Raw genomic sequence first — 15,045 nt, forward strand, 5'->3', positions numbered from 1 at the left:
GCGGGAGGAAGCGGCCCGGGTGCCACTTTCAATCCCGCTCACAGCCGTTCATGTGTTATTTTCGGGGTATGGCTTATATTGCGCAAATGCTTAGGAATTCTTCTACATCTTATTTTTTGGGTATGTCTTATTTTCGGGGAAACACGGCAGTTGTCTTATTTTTGCTGTCACCAATGGTGGTGTTGGTAAGATAATTGATGAAGGCATTGATGATATTTGTCATGTAACCACTGTGATTGAGGATGTCATTTTTGTTGTCATTGATGTAGTTTGTGGTCATGTCTGAGCGAACTTGTATTGTATTTTCCATTGTTTGTGCTTTAACTGAGAAATTAAGTGAAATGAATTCAATTAAGCATTAACGTTTTTGGGCATTGAACATGTCTAAACTACTAAAGTTGAGTCATTCAGCATATTTTAGATAACTTACAATTAGTTATTGTAATCATGTTTAAAATTGCCTACATTGATGGGGAAAAAAGTGATTCGGTTTATGAATGCCAGTGGGACCATAATCAGAGTTGACTCTTCGCCAATGAACTTTGCTAAAAATCAGTTAGCCAACAGTTGTGTGTGCACAGATCTTGTTTGTGTGCTGCACCTTGTAAAGTTCGCTCCTCAATGTTCGGGTGTTTGGTTATTTAGGCTGTGTTGTTCTCATGGTGGTTGTTTGATAGTCTATATAAGTGCTGATAAAATGAGAAAAGATATGAAAGGAAAAGCTATGTATGTAGCCCTAAGAGCAGGAAAATGTGTATGAATGCAGCAAAGATATGGAATAGTACAAAATCCAAGTTGCTAGTAAGCAAGTAATTGCACTTGCCATGTCATCTGTTTATAAAGTCTCAGACCTCACCCAGCTAAGAACAAAGAATCCATGACCATGAAATGAGTTTACCAACCACCTCCTCCTTGTAACACTCCTTCCTCTGGTTGTATCTTGTTAGGGATATTAATGAGACAAAATAGGCAAAACCAATATTTCGTCACACACACAAAATAACGACGCTACCAAACATTGCAGTACCACATCCACAATATTAATTTAAGGAGATACCCTATATTTTATCTCCGATCCTAAATTCTTTCAGATCGCCGAAAATTATAATTCAAATCAGATATACCGTATTTGCTCGATTATAAGACGAGGTTTTTTTCAGAGCAAATGCTCTGAAAAATACCCCTCGTCTTCTAATCGGGGTCGTCTTCTAATCAGACCTCAAATAGAGTCTGATTAGGAGACTAAGATCCAGATCCCCCGCACCGCTGCAGGGGACCTGGATCCTCCTGTCGCACCCCCCCCCCCGACCCCCCCCCCCCCATCATACACACTTACCGGTGCTTCCTGCTGTATTGCCGGGGCAGCGGGTTGACGTCTACGCGATCCGCGTAGACAACGTCCGCTGCAGCCGGAAGGAGGTGTGGCTAGCAGCGGGGGTTGTCTGCGTCAGTCGCGTAGACCTTCCCCGACTGTCAGAGATCTCTGATCTCTGACAGCCGGGGAAAGTATACGCGACGGACGCATACAAACCCCCGCTGCCAACTCCACCTCCTTCCGGCTGCAGCAGAAGGCGACGTCAACCCGCTGCCCCGGCTGGAAGCACCGGTAAGAGAGGGCTGAGAGGGGAGAGAGGAGAGGGGAGGGGAGGGGGGGGAGAGAGAGTGTGTGTGTGTGTGTGTGTTAGTTAAATGGGGGCATAGGGCATTTCTGGAGTGGCGTTAAGGGGGCATTTAATAGAGCACTCTGCCTCCTGAAATGCCTTATACCTCCCTATATGCCACTCTGCCCCATAATATGCCTTTTAACCCCCTAAATGCCAGAGTGGCATATAGGGGTATAAGGCATTTCTGGAGGCAGAGTGCTCTATACAATGCCTTTTAACTCCCTTAATGCCACTCTGCCTCCTGAAATGCCTTATACCTCCCTATATGCCACTCTGCCCCATAATATGCATTTTAACCCCCTAAATGCCAGAATGGGATATAGGGGTATAAGGCATTTCTGGAGGCAGAGTGGCATATAGGGGGTCAAAAGGCATACCATGGGGCACAGTGGCATATAGAGGGTTAAAAGGCATATCATGGGCCACAGTGCCATATTGGTGTGGCAAGCCTGGGGGCAGATGTGCGTAACTGGGGGACAGGCTGGAAAATACAAGAAATAAAAACAAAAAAAATATTTTTCTCAATCATAGCTTTTATTAAAAAAAATAGTTTACATGAATTAACATTTACTGGTAAAACTTTTTTCCTTTAGGGTCGTCTTATATTCAGGCTTTTTCTTTTTTCCTAAGTTAATATTCAGATTTTGGGGGGTCGTCTTATAATCAGGGTCGTCTTATAATCGAGCAAATACGGTATATCACCAAGATAGTCAATCAAAAATTGAATAAATTCAAATACAATATATTATCGATAGTTATCAATATGAATTAGTACTTTGAGTCTAACACACAATTAATTTCCAATCCACTCAGCAACCAAAAATTTATAATAATCAGGGCAGTAATAAAGATATCACTATCTCTCTTATATTAGTTTAACTAATATGACAAATTAAAAAGTAATTTTAATAATGTCTACGAGTATTAGTGAAATTCCTAATAGATGCAAATGATGTCAAACTTCATCTACAGGTAAAAATACCTTTTCATTATTGTTATTATCACGGGTTATAAGCTGCAGTCTCACAAGCCGTCATATACAATAATGCAATATATTATTTCCCAGAAACAGGGAATTCTATATGAAGAAGACAAAATTCATCTCTATTCAGAATAATAAAACAATTATATTTACCACCACTTGTTGCTGTTGTCCAACTGGTCCTTGTAGAAGTTAATCCAGGTTCAGTGGCAAGAAATTAAGTGGGAAAGAATATAACTTTCTAAAAGTTATATAGGTTAGAACTCCAAGTAACTCTAAGAGTGAAATATGGTGCCAGGATCTTTAGATTCCAATTCTCTGGGGTAAATTTGGTGAATCAGTCCGTCCTTTTCCTTTTTCTTTTTTTTTTTTTTTTAAATTATCCAAGACATAAGCTTAAAAACAGAGCTTATTATCATAGCCTAATATTCTTCAATGGACTAATCCCCTGTCTTATTCTGGGTGACTTTAACATTCCTCTAGATATATCTAACAACTCTGCTAGCTCCAAACTCCTCTCCCTGACATCCTCCTCTGGTCTCTCTCAATGGACTAATTCCCCTACGCACACCGAGGGACACTCACTTGATCTGGTTTTCTCCAGATCATGCTCCCTTTCAGACTTCTCCATCTACCCGTTCCCTCTGTCTGACCACCACCTTCTATCCTTTTCTCCAGTGCTAACCCCTAACAAGACAAACTTACAGCGTTCACCTCATACTTGTAGGCCATTACCAGACAATACCATTACCCAACTGTCAGCCTCACTTGAACCTCTCTTACCTTCCATGTTAACCCTTTCCTGCCCAGACACAGCAGCCTCTTTTTATAACAACACACTTGCTTCATCCCTCGACACCATAGCTCCAATTACTACAAGTTACCCCCGACAATTTAAACGCCAACCATGGCATACCAAAACCACACGGTTTCTTCAGAAGTGCTGCCGCACGGCTGAGCATTATTTCAGAAAATCCAAATCCAGCGAAGACTTTACTCATTATAAATTCATGCTCCACACCTACAACTCTGCCCTCTCTCTCACCAAACAGCTCTACTTCTCCACTCTCATATCCTCTCTTTCTTCCAACCCACGACGCCTTTTTTCTACTTTCAACTCCCTTCTCTGTCCCTCCACACCCACACCACAAACCTCTCTCACTGCCCAAGATCTTGCTGCCCACTTCAAAGAGAAGATCGAGACTATTAGAAAAGACCTCTCTTCCTTACAACTCCCTCCTACACCACTCAACACCACTCTCTCCACTCCTACTATACTAACTGCCTTTTCCCCTACAACCGAAGAAGAGATAGCCACTCTTCTTTCTTCCTCTCACCCAACAACCTGTCCCCTTGACCCCATCCCTTCACACCTTACAAAGTCTCTATATCCATCCCTTGGTCCATCACTTACCCACCTATTTAATCTTTCTCTATCATCTGGAACTGTACCATCTGCCTTCAAGCATTCGCTAATCACACCAATTCTAAAGAATCCTTCCTCAGATCCCGTCTGTTTGTCTAACTACCGCCCTATCTCTCTGCTTCCTTTTACCTCTAAGCTGCTTGAACGGATTGTGTACAACCGCCTCATTAACTTCCTCTCCTCTAATTCCCTCCTTGACCCTCTACAGTCTGGTTTCAAACCCCTTCACTCTACTGAAACAGCTCTAACAAAAGTCTCCAATGACTTGCTCTCTGCCAAAGCAAAAGGTCACTACTCTATTCTAATTCTACTGGATCTCTCTGCTGCTTTCGATACTGTTGATCACCACCTTCTTCTAGACTCACTTGCTTCTATAGGCATTCGAGATACAGCGCTCTCCTGGATCTCCTCATATCTGTCTAACCGTTCCTTCTCTGTCAACTTCTCTGGCAAGACATCATCGCCCCTTCCACTTTCGGTTGGTGTCCCCCAAGGTTCAGTCCTTGGCCCTCTGCTGTTCTCTCTTTATACTTCATCTCTTGGCAAACTAATCAACTCATTTGGCCTCCAGTATCACCTATATGCAGATGATACCCAAATCTACCTGTCTTCTCCTGATCTCTCTCCATCTCTCCTGTCCCGTATTACCAATTGCTTGTCTGTTATTTCTTCATGGATGTCACAACACTACCTGAAACTTAATCTTTCTAAAACTGAACTCATTATCTTCCCTCCCTCCATCTCCACTCCACTACCTGAATTCTCTATCACCATTAACAACACGACTATCTCTCCTACTAACCAGGCCCGATGCCTTGGGGTCATCCTTGACTCAAACCTCTCCTTCATCCCTCACATTCAGTCCCTCGCCAGATCCTGCCGCTTGCACCTAAAAAACATCTCTCGTATCCGCCCATTCCTCACCCAAGAATCCACAAAAACCCTGGTTCATTCCCTTATCATTTCCCGTCTTGACTACTGCAACACTCTTCTGGTTGGCACTCCACTGTCTCGACTCTCTCCTCTACAGTCTATCCTTAATGCGGCTGCTAGGCTCATCTTCCTTGCACGTCGCTCCTCTTCTGCTTCCCCCCTCTGTGAAACCCTCCACTGGCTCCCAATTACCTTTAGAATTAAATTTAAGATCCTGGTACTGACATATAAGGCCATCCATAATACTGCTCCTCCGTACATTTCTGACCTCATTAGCAAATACTCTCCTACTCGATCCCTACGTTCCTCCCATGGGCTAAGGCTCTCCTCCTCACTCATCACCCCTTCCTTTTCCCGTCTACAAGATTTCACTCGAGCTGCCCCATATCTCTGGAATCTTCTCCCAAGGAACCTTCAGCATTCTCCCTCCCTCCCAACATTCAAGAAACATCTAAAAACCCACTTCTTCAGAGAAGCATACCATCTTAGCTGCTAGAACTTCCTTGTCATCGATACAACCCCCACAATACCTCTCACCCTTTCTCTATGCCTTATGTTTGTCACCCCATTTCCCTCTAGATTGTAAGCTTGCGAGCAGGGCTCTCTCCACCAAATGTATCGGTTTGTCTTAGTCTGTCAATTCTTGTCTTGTCATATCCCTTGAATTTATGTATTGTATTAAGCGCTGCGTAAACTGTTGGCGCTATATAAATAAAGGATAATAATAATAATAATAATAGCCTCCACCTCTTGATTGGAATTCTCCAATCATAACGGTGGGTTTTACCCATTAAAATTTAAAATTAGGATTTCTACTCATATTTACACCATTGTAATTTCTTAATTTACCTGTGAGAGACGCTCTGGTCTAAGAATTAACTTAAAACCATTACATATGTGTTTGGAATTTATCCTTGGTCATCCTAATCGCCAGGTGTTACCTCCTAGATAGTAACTCAGGCCTTGGTAGTCTTACCATGTATCCCCCATTCCAAATTACATTTCTAAAGATATACAGCGTCTACTCTTTAACTTTCTCATGGAAGATAACATTAATTGTATCATACATACTGAAACATCTATATACATGAATACTTCTTTGTTCTCTATTATAGAGGGAACAAACACAAAAAGAAATCACTACATGATTAAGTAAAATAAAATGGCTCTGACTCCATTTTGTGTTCATGTAAAGTACAGAATATATGGAATACATGTTTTCTATGATAAAATATCTGACAATCTGGGCTGAATTAATGCTTTATTGCTACATGTTGCAATACTTTTAAGCCAATAGATACCTGGGCCGTGTGTATATGTGCATATTATACAATAATACATATACATATTATACATAATCTCCTTATCGCTTTCTGCTGCTTTACTTTGCAAAGCTCATTTGTGTCATTTAAACACATTTTTGTATTTCTCAGGAAACATGCAAGAAGTGCCAAAAGTCGTGGAAGGAGCATGCAAATCTCACCTGCGAAGAACTTGCAGAAAGTGATGATGTTAAGTACCGAACATTCATGTGAGTGCACAACCATTTCAGTGCCAGGCTGAGTGTGCTTCTTCCCATAATAGAGGAAGTAAATTTTTGTACATGAACTTATGTATGTAATGTGTGTGTGTGTGTAACACAGATTTGTTGATGGTATTCATGTAACACCAGTAGCAAAATAGACCCTACATCATACATCAACACCCTCACCATTTATCACCAGTAGCAAAAATTGTTAGGAATAAAAATACATTTTATTAACAAAATTCCAATGTCCAAAATGTAAACCCTACCTCAGAGGGCCACTATTAGGCTATGATTAAACCGAACAGATACTATTAACATAGTAACACCCTATGTTATTACTGAGCCATCCAAACAAAGCACATAAACACTCTCTGGAGATGAACTTTAGTTAAGGGAAATTATTGACACTATTTAATTAGGTTTACGATGACATGGTAAACAATTGGGGTTATAAATATGTATTTTTCCAAGCTCCGGAGAGAATATTTTTCTTAGAGCAGGCTTAGCGATTAGCATCAACTATAAAACAATGAAGGTAAAGTACAATGAGCAATACTGGTGCAGGTTTGCACCATCAGCACTAAAAATTCCATTGGTTGCTATACTGATTGCACCACTTTTACCACTTTGCAGGAGAATTGCTAGTTATATTCAACTCCCTAACCTTATTAGGTTGTAGAATGATACAATAAACCACACTAAATACAGGTTATTTTTAAGATTGCTCCAATACCGTGTTTATTTAGACAGTTCCTTAATACTTCTGGAGGCAGATGCCAGCAGCTGTGCAATGAAAGAAACGCTGAGCTCATCTACAAAAACAACTCTTCCTGTTAATTGAGGAAGGGGAAGCTGTGCTTCCTGAATGTTGTAACTTTTTTTTTTCCAGCAAGCATCCTGTTACACATGGCCACTGTGTGCCTGTGCAGGCATTTGTCTTGTGTCAGTGCTAATACAACTAAGAAGCAGGGGAAGTTATCATTTGTTTGAGGTCGACGGCTGAATATACATTTTTGAAAATGCAGCTACAGTTTTAGCAAAATTATTTATGATACATTTGGATTGTCAAATTAAGTTTTATGATGCACTAATCATCTTAGTGGGCTGCTTTTCATGTTAATTGTTAATGTCAAACTGAGTATATGCTAGTAAATGCATTAACCAGTTACTCACTTTATAAACTGGTTTGAACTGGCCATAAAAAGATGGTGATATCCAATCTGTACCATTAACAGATACTGATTTTTCTTGGGATATCCTGTCTGCACATCCTCAGCTAAATGTCTTTATTCACAAATTACACATCCCAACTTAAAAGAACCCTCCTGACTACTTTCCTGGATCCATTTACCCACCCTCTCTACCATCTCTATTGTAATCACATGTTTTGTGGTTATGCGGATCACATGAGTAAAATAGAATACTTATGAAGTGGAGCAGCATATAATTTAACCCCTTAATGACAAAGCCTGTACATGTACGGGCTGCTGTTAAACAGCTGCACCGCCGCGATCAGCAGCTTTGCAGCATCCACAGAAGCCTCACAAGTGAGGCTGACCGTGGATCCGGGGAGGAAAGCCCTCCCCAAAAGAAAAATGGCTGCCGCAGCACCGATCATCAAAGTTCACGGCTGCGGCGGCAGGTTGAAACAGCTTAGGAAGCGATCAGAATGGCTTCCCAAGCATAAACTGTGTTGCTGACATGCCTCGATGTCGGTATGTAGCAACACAACCCCCTACCCCGATAGCCTTGTGATTGCTCCAAAGAGCAACCACAAACGCCATCATGTAAATGACGTTGCCGTTGACCCTCTTGAGAACTCTTGAGCTCCTCCTGCAGGTACTGCATTCAACCATGCAAGGTCAATGAAGCCCAGCTCACTAATCAGTGTAATTAGTAAAAAATAAAAATTACAAAAAAAATATGGTAACATGTAAAAATAATTACCCGCTGTCACCAAAAAAAAAAGTTTTTTTATGAGGAAGTCCTACCATTCACGCTATATCTTTACAAAAATTCCTGCATGGAAAGAGTTATAATATTGGCGTTATAAATGCCCATAGAGTGTCTAGTCTTAAAAAAAAAAATAATTTATGATTTGATGGGGTAAATTGAATTGGCCGGCTTCAAAGATGTCCCAAATATGGGACGTGGACACAGACTGACCAGATGTCTAAATGGCAAAAAAAAAATACACACCTCACAAAGGTGGCCTTTTACCTCCCAAATAACCCAACAAACCCATACATGTGGGGTCTCACTGCGCTCAGGAGATTCTGAACACATATTGGGGTGTTGTTTGACAGAGACATACCAGGAGTGGTAAATTCATACCCGAAGTACAACGTGTGTGAAAAAAATACAAAGGCTGGTAGTAAACTTAGTGCATGGAAAGGGGTAAAATACCAGCATTTCAAATAACTTGGGGTGTGTTTTCAAAAATATTTGGTTTGATGGGGTAAATTGAAATAGAATATGTGCGCAGACTTTTTGACAAGTCAAAATTCCAATGTTCCTTTTAGTCCCCGAACAACCTAACAAACCCATGCATGTGGGGTATCATTGTACTCAGGAGATGTTGCGGAACACATATTGGGGTGTTGTTTGGCAGTGACATATGCCAGGTGCGGTAAATTTATACCCGGAGTACAACGTGTGTGGGGAAAAAAATACAAAAATGTTTTACTACCATAAAGTTTGACAAAGGCTGATGGTAGAACGAGTGCATGGAAATGGTTAAAATACCAGCATTTGAAATAATTTGGGGTATCTAGTTTTTAAAAATACATGATTTGATGGGGTAAATTGCATTGGCTGGCTTCAAAGATACCCTAAATAGCACATGGAGCAGAATGACCAGCTTTGGGGGGGGGGTGGTTTTGAAATAGCAAAACGCTACTGGTACTTATTGCCCTATAACGTGCAGATAAAAATATTGGTTATTTCTAAACTCAGGACAAATAGTTGAATCTATTTAAAATCTATTTTTCATTAGTTTTTGCAGATGAGTAACAGATTTTATTTTAACAAAAAATCACCATATTTTATCTTTTTTTTTTTTTTTTATAGTAAATTAGATGATATGATAGAAATAATGGTATCTAAAGAAAGCCCTGAAGAAAAATTACAGCTAAACAGCAACACTGAAAAATGTTAAGAGCCTTTGTCCCAAAATACTTGCTTGTACTACGAGTAAGAAACAGTCTTGTCATTAAGGGGTTAATGTTAATTTACTAAAATCATCTTAGAAACTGGGTTCTGGAGAGCTAAGGTAAATTACACTAGAGCTGCAACAACTAATCGATAAAATCAATAATAATCGATAATGAAAATCATTGACAACGATTTTCATTATCGATTAGTCGAATTGATTTTTATAGATTAAAAAAGGGGGTTTTTTTCAGAGCACATGGGCACAGACAACTTCCGCCTCTCCCCTCCACTTCCGCTGGGACTAATACGATGCAGCGCCAGCATCACATGACCTTCATCGTAGAAGCCCCAGCGGAAGTGAAGGGGAGTAACGGAGGCTGTCCATGCGCATCGCGCAGACCCCCACCGGCTGACAGAGAATCCAGGTCTCCTGCAGAGGATCATCCTCTCTGTCAGCTGGTGGGAGTCTGCGCGATGCGCATGGACAGCCTCCGTTACTCCCCTTAACTTCCACTGGGGCTTCTATGAAGCTCCAGTGAAAGTGCCTGTCAGCAACGGAGGTTCACAAGACACCAGGGAGTCGGGGAGAGAGGCAGAGTGGTGTATGGGAGGGGGAGAGAGGCAGAGTGGTGTATGGGAGTCGGGAAAAAAGGTAGAGTGGTGTATGGGAGTCGGGGAGAGAGGCAGTGTGGTGTATGGGAGTCGGGGAGAGAGGCAGTGTGGTGTATGGGAGTCGGGGAGAGAGGCAGTGTGGTGTATGAGTGGGTATAATGAATTTCAGGGTAGCAGAGTGGCATATCTGGGGGAGGCAGAGTGGTGAATCAAGGAGTATAATGAATTTCAGAGTGGTGTAGGGCATTTATGGGGGGCGGAGTGGCATATCAGGGTGCACAGTGACATATAGGGAGGTATAAGGCATAAATGGGGGCGAGTGGCATATTGGAAGGTATAAGGCATATCAGGGGGCACAGTGGCATAAAGAGGGTATAAGGCATATCAGGGTGTAAGACATATCTGGGGGTATAAGGTATATCAGGGGGCTCAGTTACATATCACTGGCATATAAGGAGTATAAGGCATATCGGGGGCACAGTGGAATCGGCATATAGGAGGTATAAGGCATATCTGGGGGCAGAGTTGCAAGCTGGGGGTCAGATGTGCATAACTGGGGCAGTTTGGCAAATAAAAAAATCTAAACAAGGCTTTTTTTTCTCATAGTTTTTATTAAATATGAAAAATAGTTAACATATGAATTAATATTTACTAATAACTTTGTATTAAAACCTAGTTTGAGAAACACCGTGTTTGGGTTCTTGTAGCTTTTATTATTATGTCAGTAAAATAAGAAGGTGAATAGAGAAATGCCATTGTGATAAAGAGATGAAAGTGTACATTTTAAGTTTTTTTTATTCTGCTGTTTTTTGTTTTTTTAACACCTAGTTTGTTCATTACATTATTTTAAATAAAAAAAATTGTATTGATTAATCGAAAAAATAATCGGCCAACTAATCGATTATTAAAATAATTGTTAGTTGCAGCCCTAAATTATACTGTCCCAATTAAAGTAAAAAGGAACCTTTGGGAGAAGAAAACTTGTTGGATGATTAAAACAAATAAAATGTTTTCTGTTTCTCGCTAAGCTAATTCTGAATGGTATTACTACTACTTTTCATGGAGTCATTCAACCTGCTTACTTTCTCCCATGTGGTAGTTGCCACTGCTAAAAAAGAATCTAGTTAAGCAATGTTCAGAGTACAATAATAATGGGGGGGGGGGGGTGTTATGCTTTCTAGCGCGCTGCATCTATTTACAGAGCAATGGAATTTTTAAGGCCTTTTTTCACCTTTTACTATTAATTTTTAGGACATTGTCCTAGCTTTATTGGAGAGAGATCCTAATGAGGTTGTTGTACAATTCTAGTATCTCGTATAACTAAAGGGTCTGTTGCGCTGGCTGATGCTTCCTGTGGCGTCGGCTCCCTGTCGCGCCAAAACAGTGCAGGATATACATCCTGTGTCTTGGATAGACAGTCTCTCAGGACGTACTATTACATCCTGAGTCTTGTAGAGATTAAAGAGCCTTTAGTTCTTCATGTGAGGGTACATGATAAAGAGTAAAAAAATTCCAAAAAAAATACTAGTTTCGGCTTTGTTTGCTTTAACGTTCATAACAGGAATTGGGAACACTGAACGTTTTTCCTGCTGTAGATTTTTTCTGTGCTTTCAGATCATACAAAGAATAGCAGGAAGCCATTCATGAAAGATCTCCAATTTAATTATCCATTATGGTAGGGCCCTTATTATAGACATATGCAGTTTTTCATTTATTTCCTGTAAAGAATAAAAAAAAACACCTTTACAAGGTGCAGTACATAAGCAAGATCTGCGTACACACAACTGTTCACTAATGAGCAGAAGGCCATGCACGTGCTATGCTAAAAGCAAGTCAGCTTCAAAGATTATGGTTCCACTGGCATTCATAAACAGATACATTGTTCCCATTACAATCATGTTTTCCATTAATGGAGCCAATTTTACACATGATTACAATAAATGTGCTGAATATTCAACATGCTTAAGTTATCTAAAATATACTGAATTACTTAGCCTTAGTAGTTTAGACATATTTAATGTCAAAAAAAACTTTCATTCATGCCAAAATTTCTCAGGGATAATATTCTGCAGATTAAGAACATCATACCGGCAGTCAAACACAGTGATAGTAGTGTGATGATCTGTGGCTGCTTTACTGCTCGTTGACCAGGTTTAATTGATAGAATTATAAATTCATCTCTTTACTGGAAAATCCTGAAGGAGAATGCCCTGTTTGTGGCCTAAAGCTCAAGCAAGCCCCCTTCTGAATGGCTCAGAAGAAACAAAATAAAGCTTTTAGAGAAACCTAGTCAAAGTCCTGACTAGAATATGATTGAGATGCTTAAAAAGCCAGTTCATGTTTGAAAACCCTCCAATGTGGCTGAATTAAAACAAAGCTGCCAAAAAGATTGGGCCTAAATTTCTTCACAGCAGCGTGAAAGACTCATTGCCAGTTATTGCAAACATTTGATTGCTGCTGCTGTCACTGAGGGTGTCACAAACAGTTATTAGGTTTGGGGGGGGGGGGTTCCTTTTTCACATAGGTGATATAGGTTTTGATTAACTCTTGATATTCAATAAGTGTACTTCAGGTGTGAATTTACACCCCAATATGTGTTCAGCAACATCAGAGTATAGCGATACCACCCATGCATGGGTTTGTCTGGTTGTTTGGGGATAAAAGGCCACATTTGTGAAGTGCGCTTTTTTCATTTTGGTTAGTCTGTACCTATGCCGTATTTGAGACATCTTTAAACTCCAATTTACTCCATCAAACCATTCCTTTTTTTTATTATTTTTTACCCCTTGGGTATTTAAAAATGCTTTCATTTTAACTGTATTTTTGGGAAGATACAGTGCTAATTTTGACACTTGCTCATAAAATAAACTTTCATTTTTGTGATATTTGTGAACTTTTTTTACATTTTGTTGGAACTGGATGGTTACCACATTTATTTTTATTTTTTTAAAATATTTTATTAATCACATTGTGATTAAAAAGCTGGACTCAAGTGACTTCCATGGATGAATGGAGTACCTGTATTCAACATGCAGGGGGTTTCTCAGGAGGTTCTTTTTTATAAGAACACCTCCATCTTGTGAGAGGCAAAATCTCAGTGGTGCTCTCACTGTGCGTCCAGGGGTGGATGTTCGGTGTTGCTTAATGCCTCACTATTGAGCCGTTTCAGTAACACCATTGAAGCTTAGGAGGCGATTGTTGATCGCCTACTAAACTCTTTTAAAATGGACGTCCGCCACCATACAGGGGCGCCTGATGCCGATCTCGGGTGTTGCTGAATGCCTCAACATAGAGGCATTACAGCAACACCATTTAAGCGATGGAAGCGATCGTAGGTTGCCAGGCACTTAACCCCTTAATGTCCATTGCCGGGTCAGGCACGTCATGCAAAACGGTCACTTAACGACCTATGACGTGCCTGACACGTCATGAGACTAAAACAAGCTTAGAAAGTGATCAACGATCACTTTCTAAGCTTAAACGCTGTTGCTGTAATGCCATGGGCCATGTCTAAAAGGCGCTTAGGAGGCGATCAGCGATCACCTCCTAAACTTCAATGGTGTCGCTGGAATGCCTCGATCAGGAGGCATTCAGCGACACCAAACACTTACCCCAGGACGGGCTGTGACCGCTCCTGAGAGCGGTCACAGCCGCCGCTGCCGATGATCTTCACCATCCACACGATGGCGGCCGCCCTGTAAAAAAAAATAATAAAGTTGAAAAAGTTTGCTAGATGGTACTGCATTCAACCATACAAGTCCATGGAGCCCAGCTTTCTAATCACTATGTGATTAGTAAAATATTTAAAAAAAAAAAAGCTTAAAAAACACATGGTAACATTTAAAAAGTATTATGCATCAGAGGAACTATCCAGTTCCAGCAAAATGTAAAAAAAAAAAAGCCCAAAAAGAATAAAATAAATGAAAATAAAAAAATAAAGTTTATTATTATGAGCAAGTGCTAAAATTAGCGCTGTATCTTCCCAAAAATCCTGACATGGAAAAATTTAAATAAAAGCATTTCAAATACCCAAGGGGTGTCTAATTTAAAAAAAATGAATGGTTTGAATGGGGTAAATTGGAGTGGCCGGGCTCAAAGATAGGGCATAGGCACAGACTGACCGAAATGAGGAAAAAAAAAAGCGCACTTCCCAAATGTGGCCTTTTAACCCCAAACAGCAGTCAAACCCATGCATGGGTGGTATCACTGTACTCGAGAGATGTTGTTGAACACATATTAGGGTGTTGTTTGATAGTGACGTATACCTGGAGCTATAAATTTGTACCCAAAGTATTTGTGTAAAAAAAAAATAAAAAATAAAAAAATACCAAGAAAATACTACCACAAAGTGTGGCAAAGGCTGGTGGTAGAATCTCATGCATGGAAAGGGTTAAATCCTAGCATTTGAAATATCTTGGTGTCTAGTTTTCAAAAATATATGGTATGATGGGGTAAATTGAATTAGCTGGCTTCAAAGATGGTCCTATTAGGACATGGGGGCAGAATGACCAGATGTAAAAGTTCCAAGTTGAAAAATGTGCACTTCCTAAATGTGGCGTTTTACCTCCCAAACAACCCGACAAACCCATGTATGGGGGGGTATGACTGTACTCGGTAGATGTTGCTGAACACATATTGGGGTGTTGTATACCAGGAGCTGTAAATCCATACCTGAAGAGCAATTTTAGCGATAAAAAAATAAATTACTACCACAAAGTTTGACAAAGACTGATGGTAGAATTAGTGC

General features: G+C 40.4%; 1 protein-coding gene across 1 annotated transcript in view; it reads left to right on the top strand.

Annotated features, from left to right (window-relative positions):
- Positions 1-15,045, top strand: part of LOC149290664 (E3 ubiquitin-protein ligase RNF216-like) — a 90,519-nt gene that overhangs the window by 56,986 nt on the left and 18,488 nt on the right. The window contains exon 15 of the mRNA XM_089488453.1: positions 6,439-6,536. Coding sequence (XP_089344579.1) covers positions 6,439-6,536 — 98 coding nt within the window. The remainder of the gene's footprint in view (positions 1-6,438; positions 6,537-15,045) is intronic.

This window comes from Sceloporus occidentalis, unplaced genomic scaffold (genome assembly GCF_023333645.1).
Source record: "Sceloporus occidentalis isolate IW3139 unplaced genomic scaffold, rSceOcc1.0.p SCAF_38, whole genome shotgun sequence".
Classification (NCBI taxonomy): Eukaryota; Metazoa; Chordata; class Lepidosauria; order Squamata; family Phrynosomatidae; genus Sceloporus; species Sceloporus occidentalis.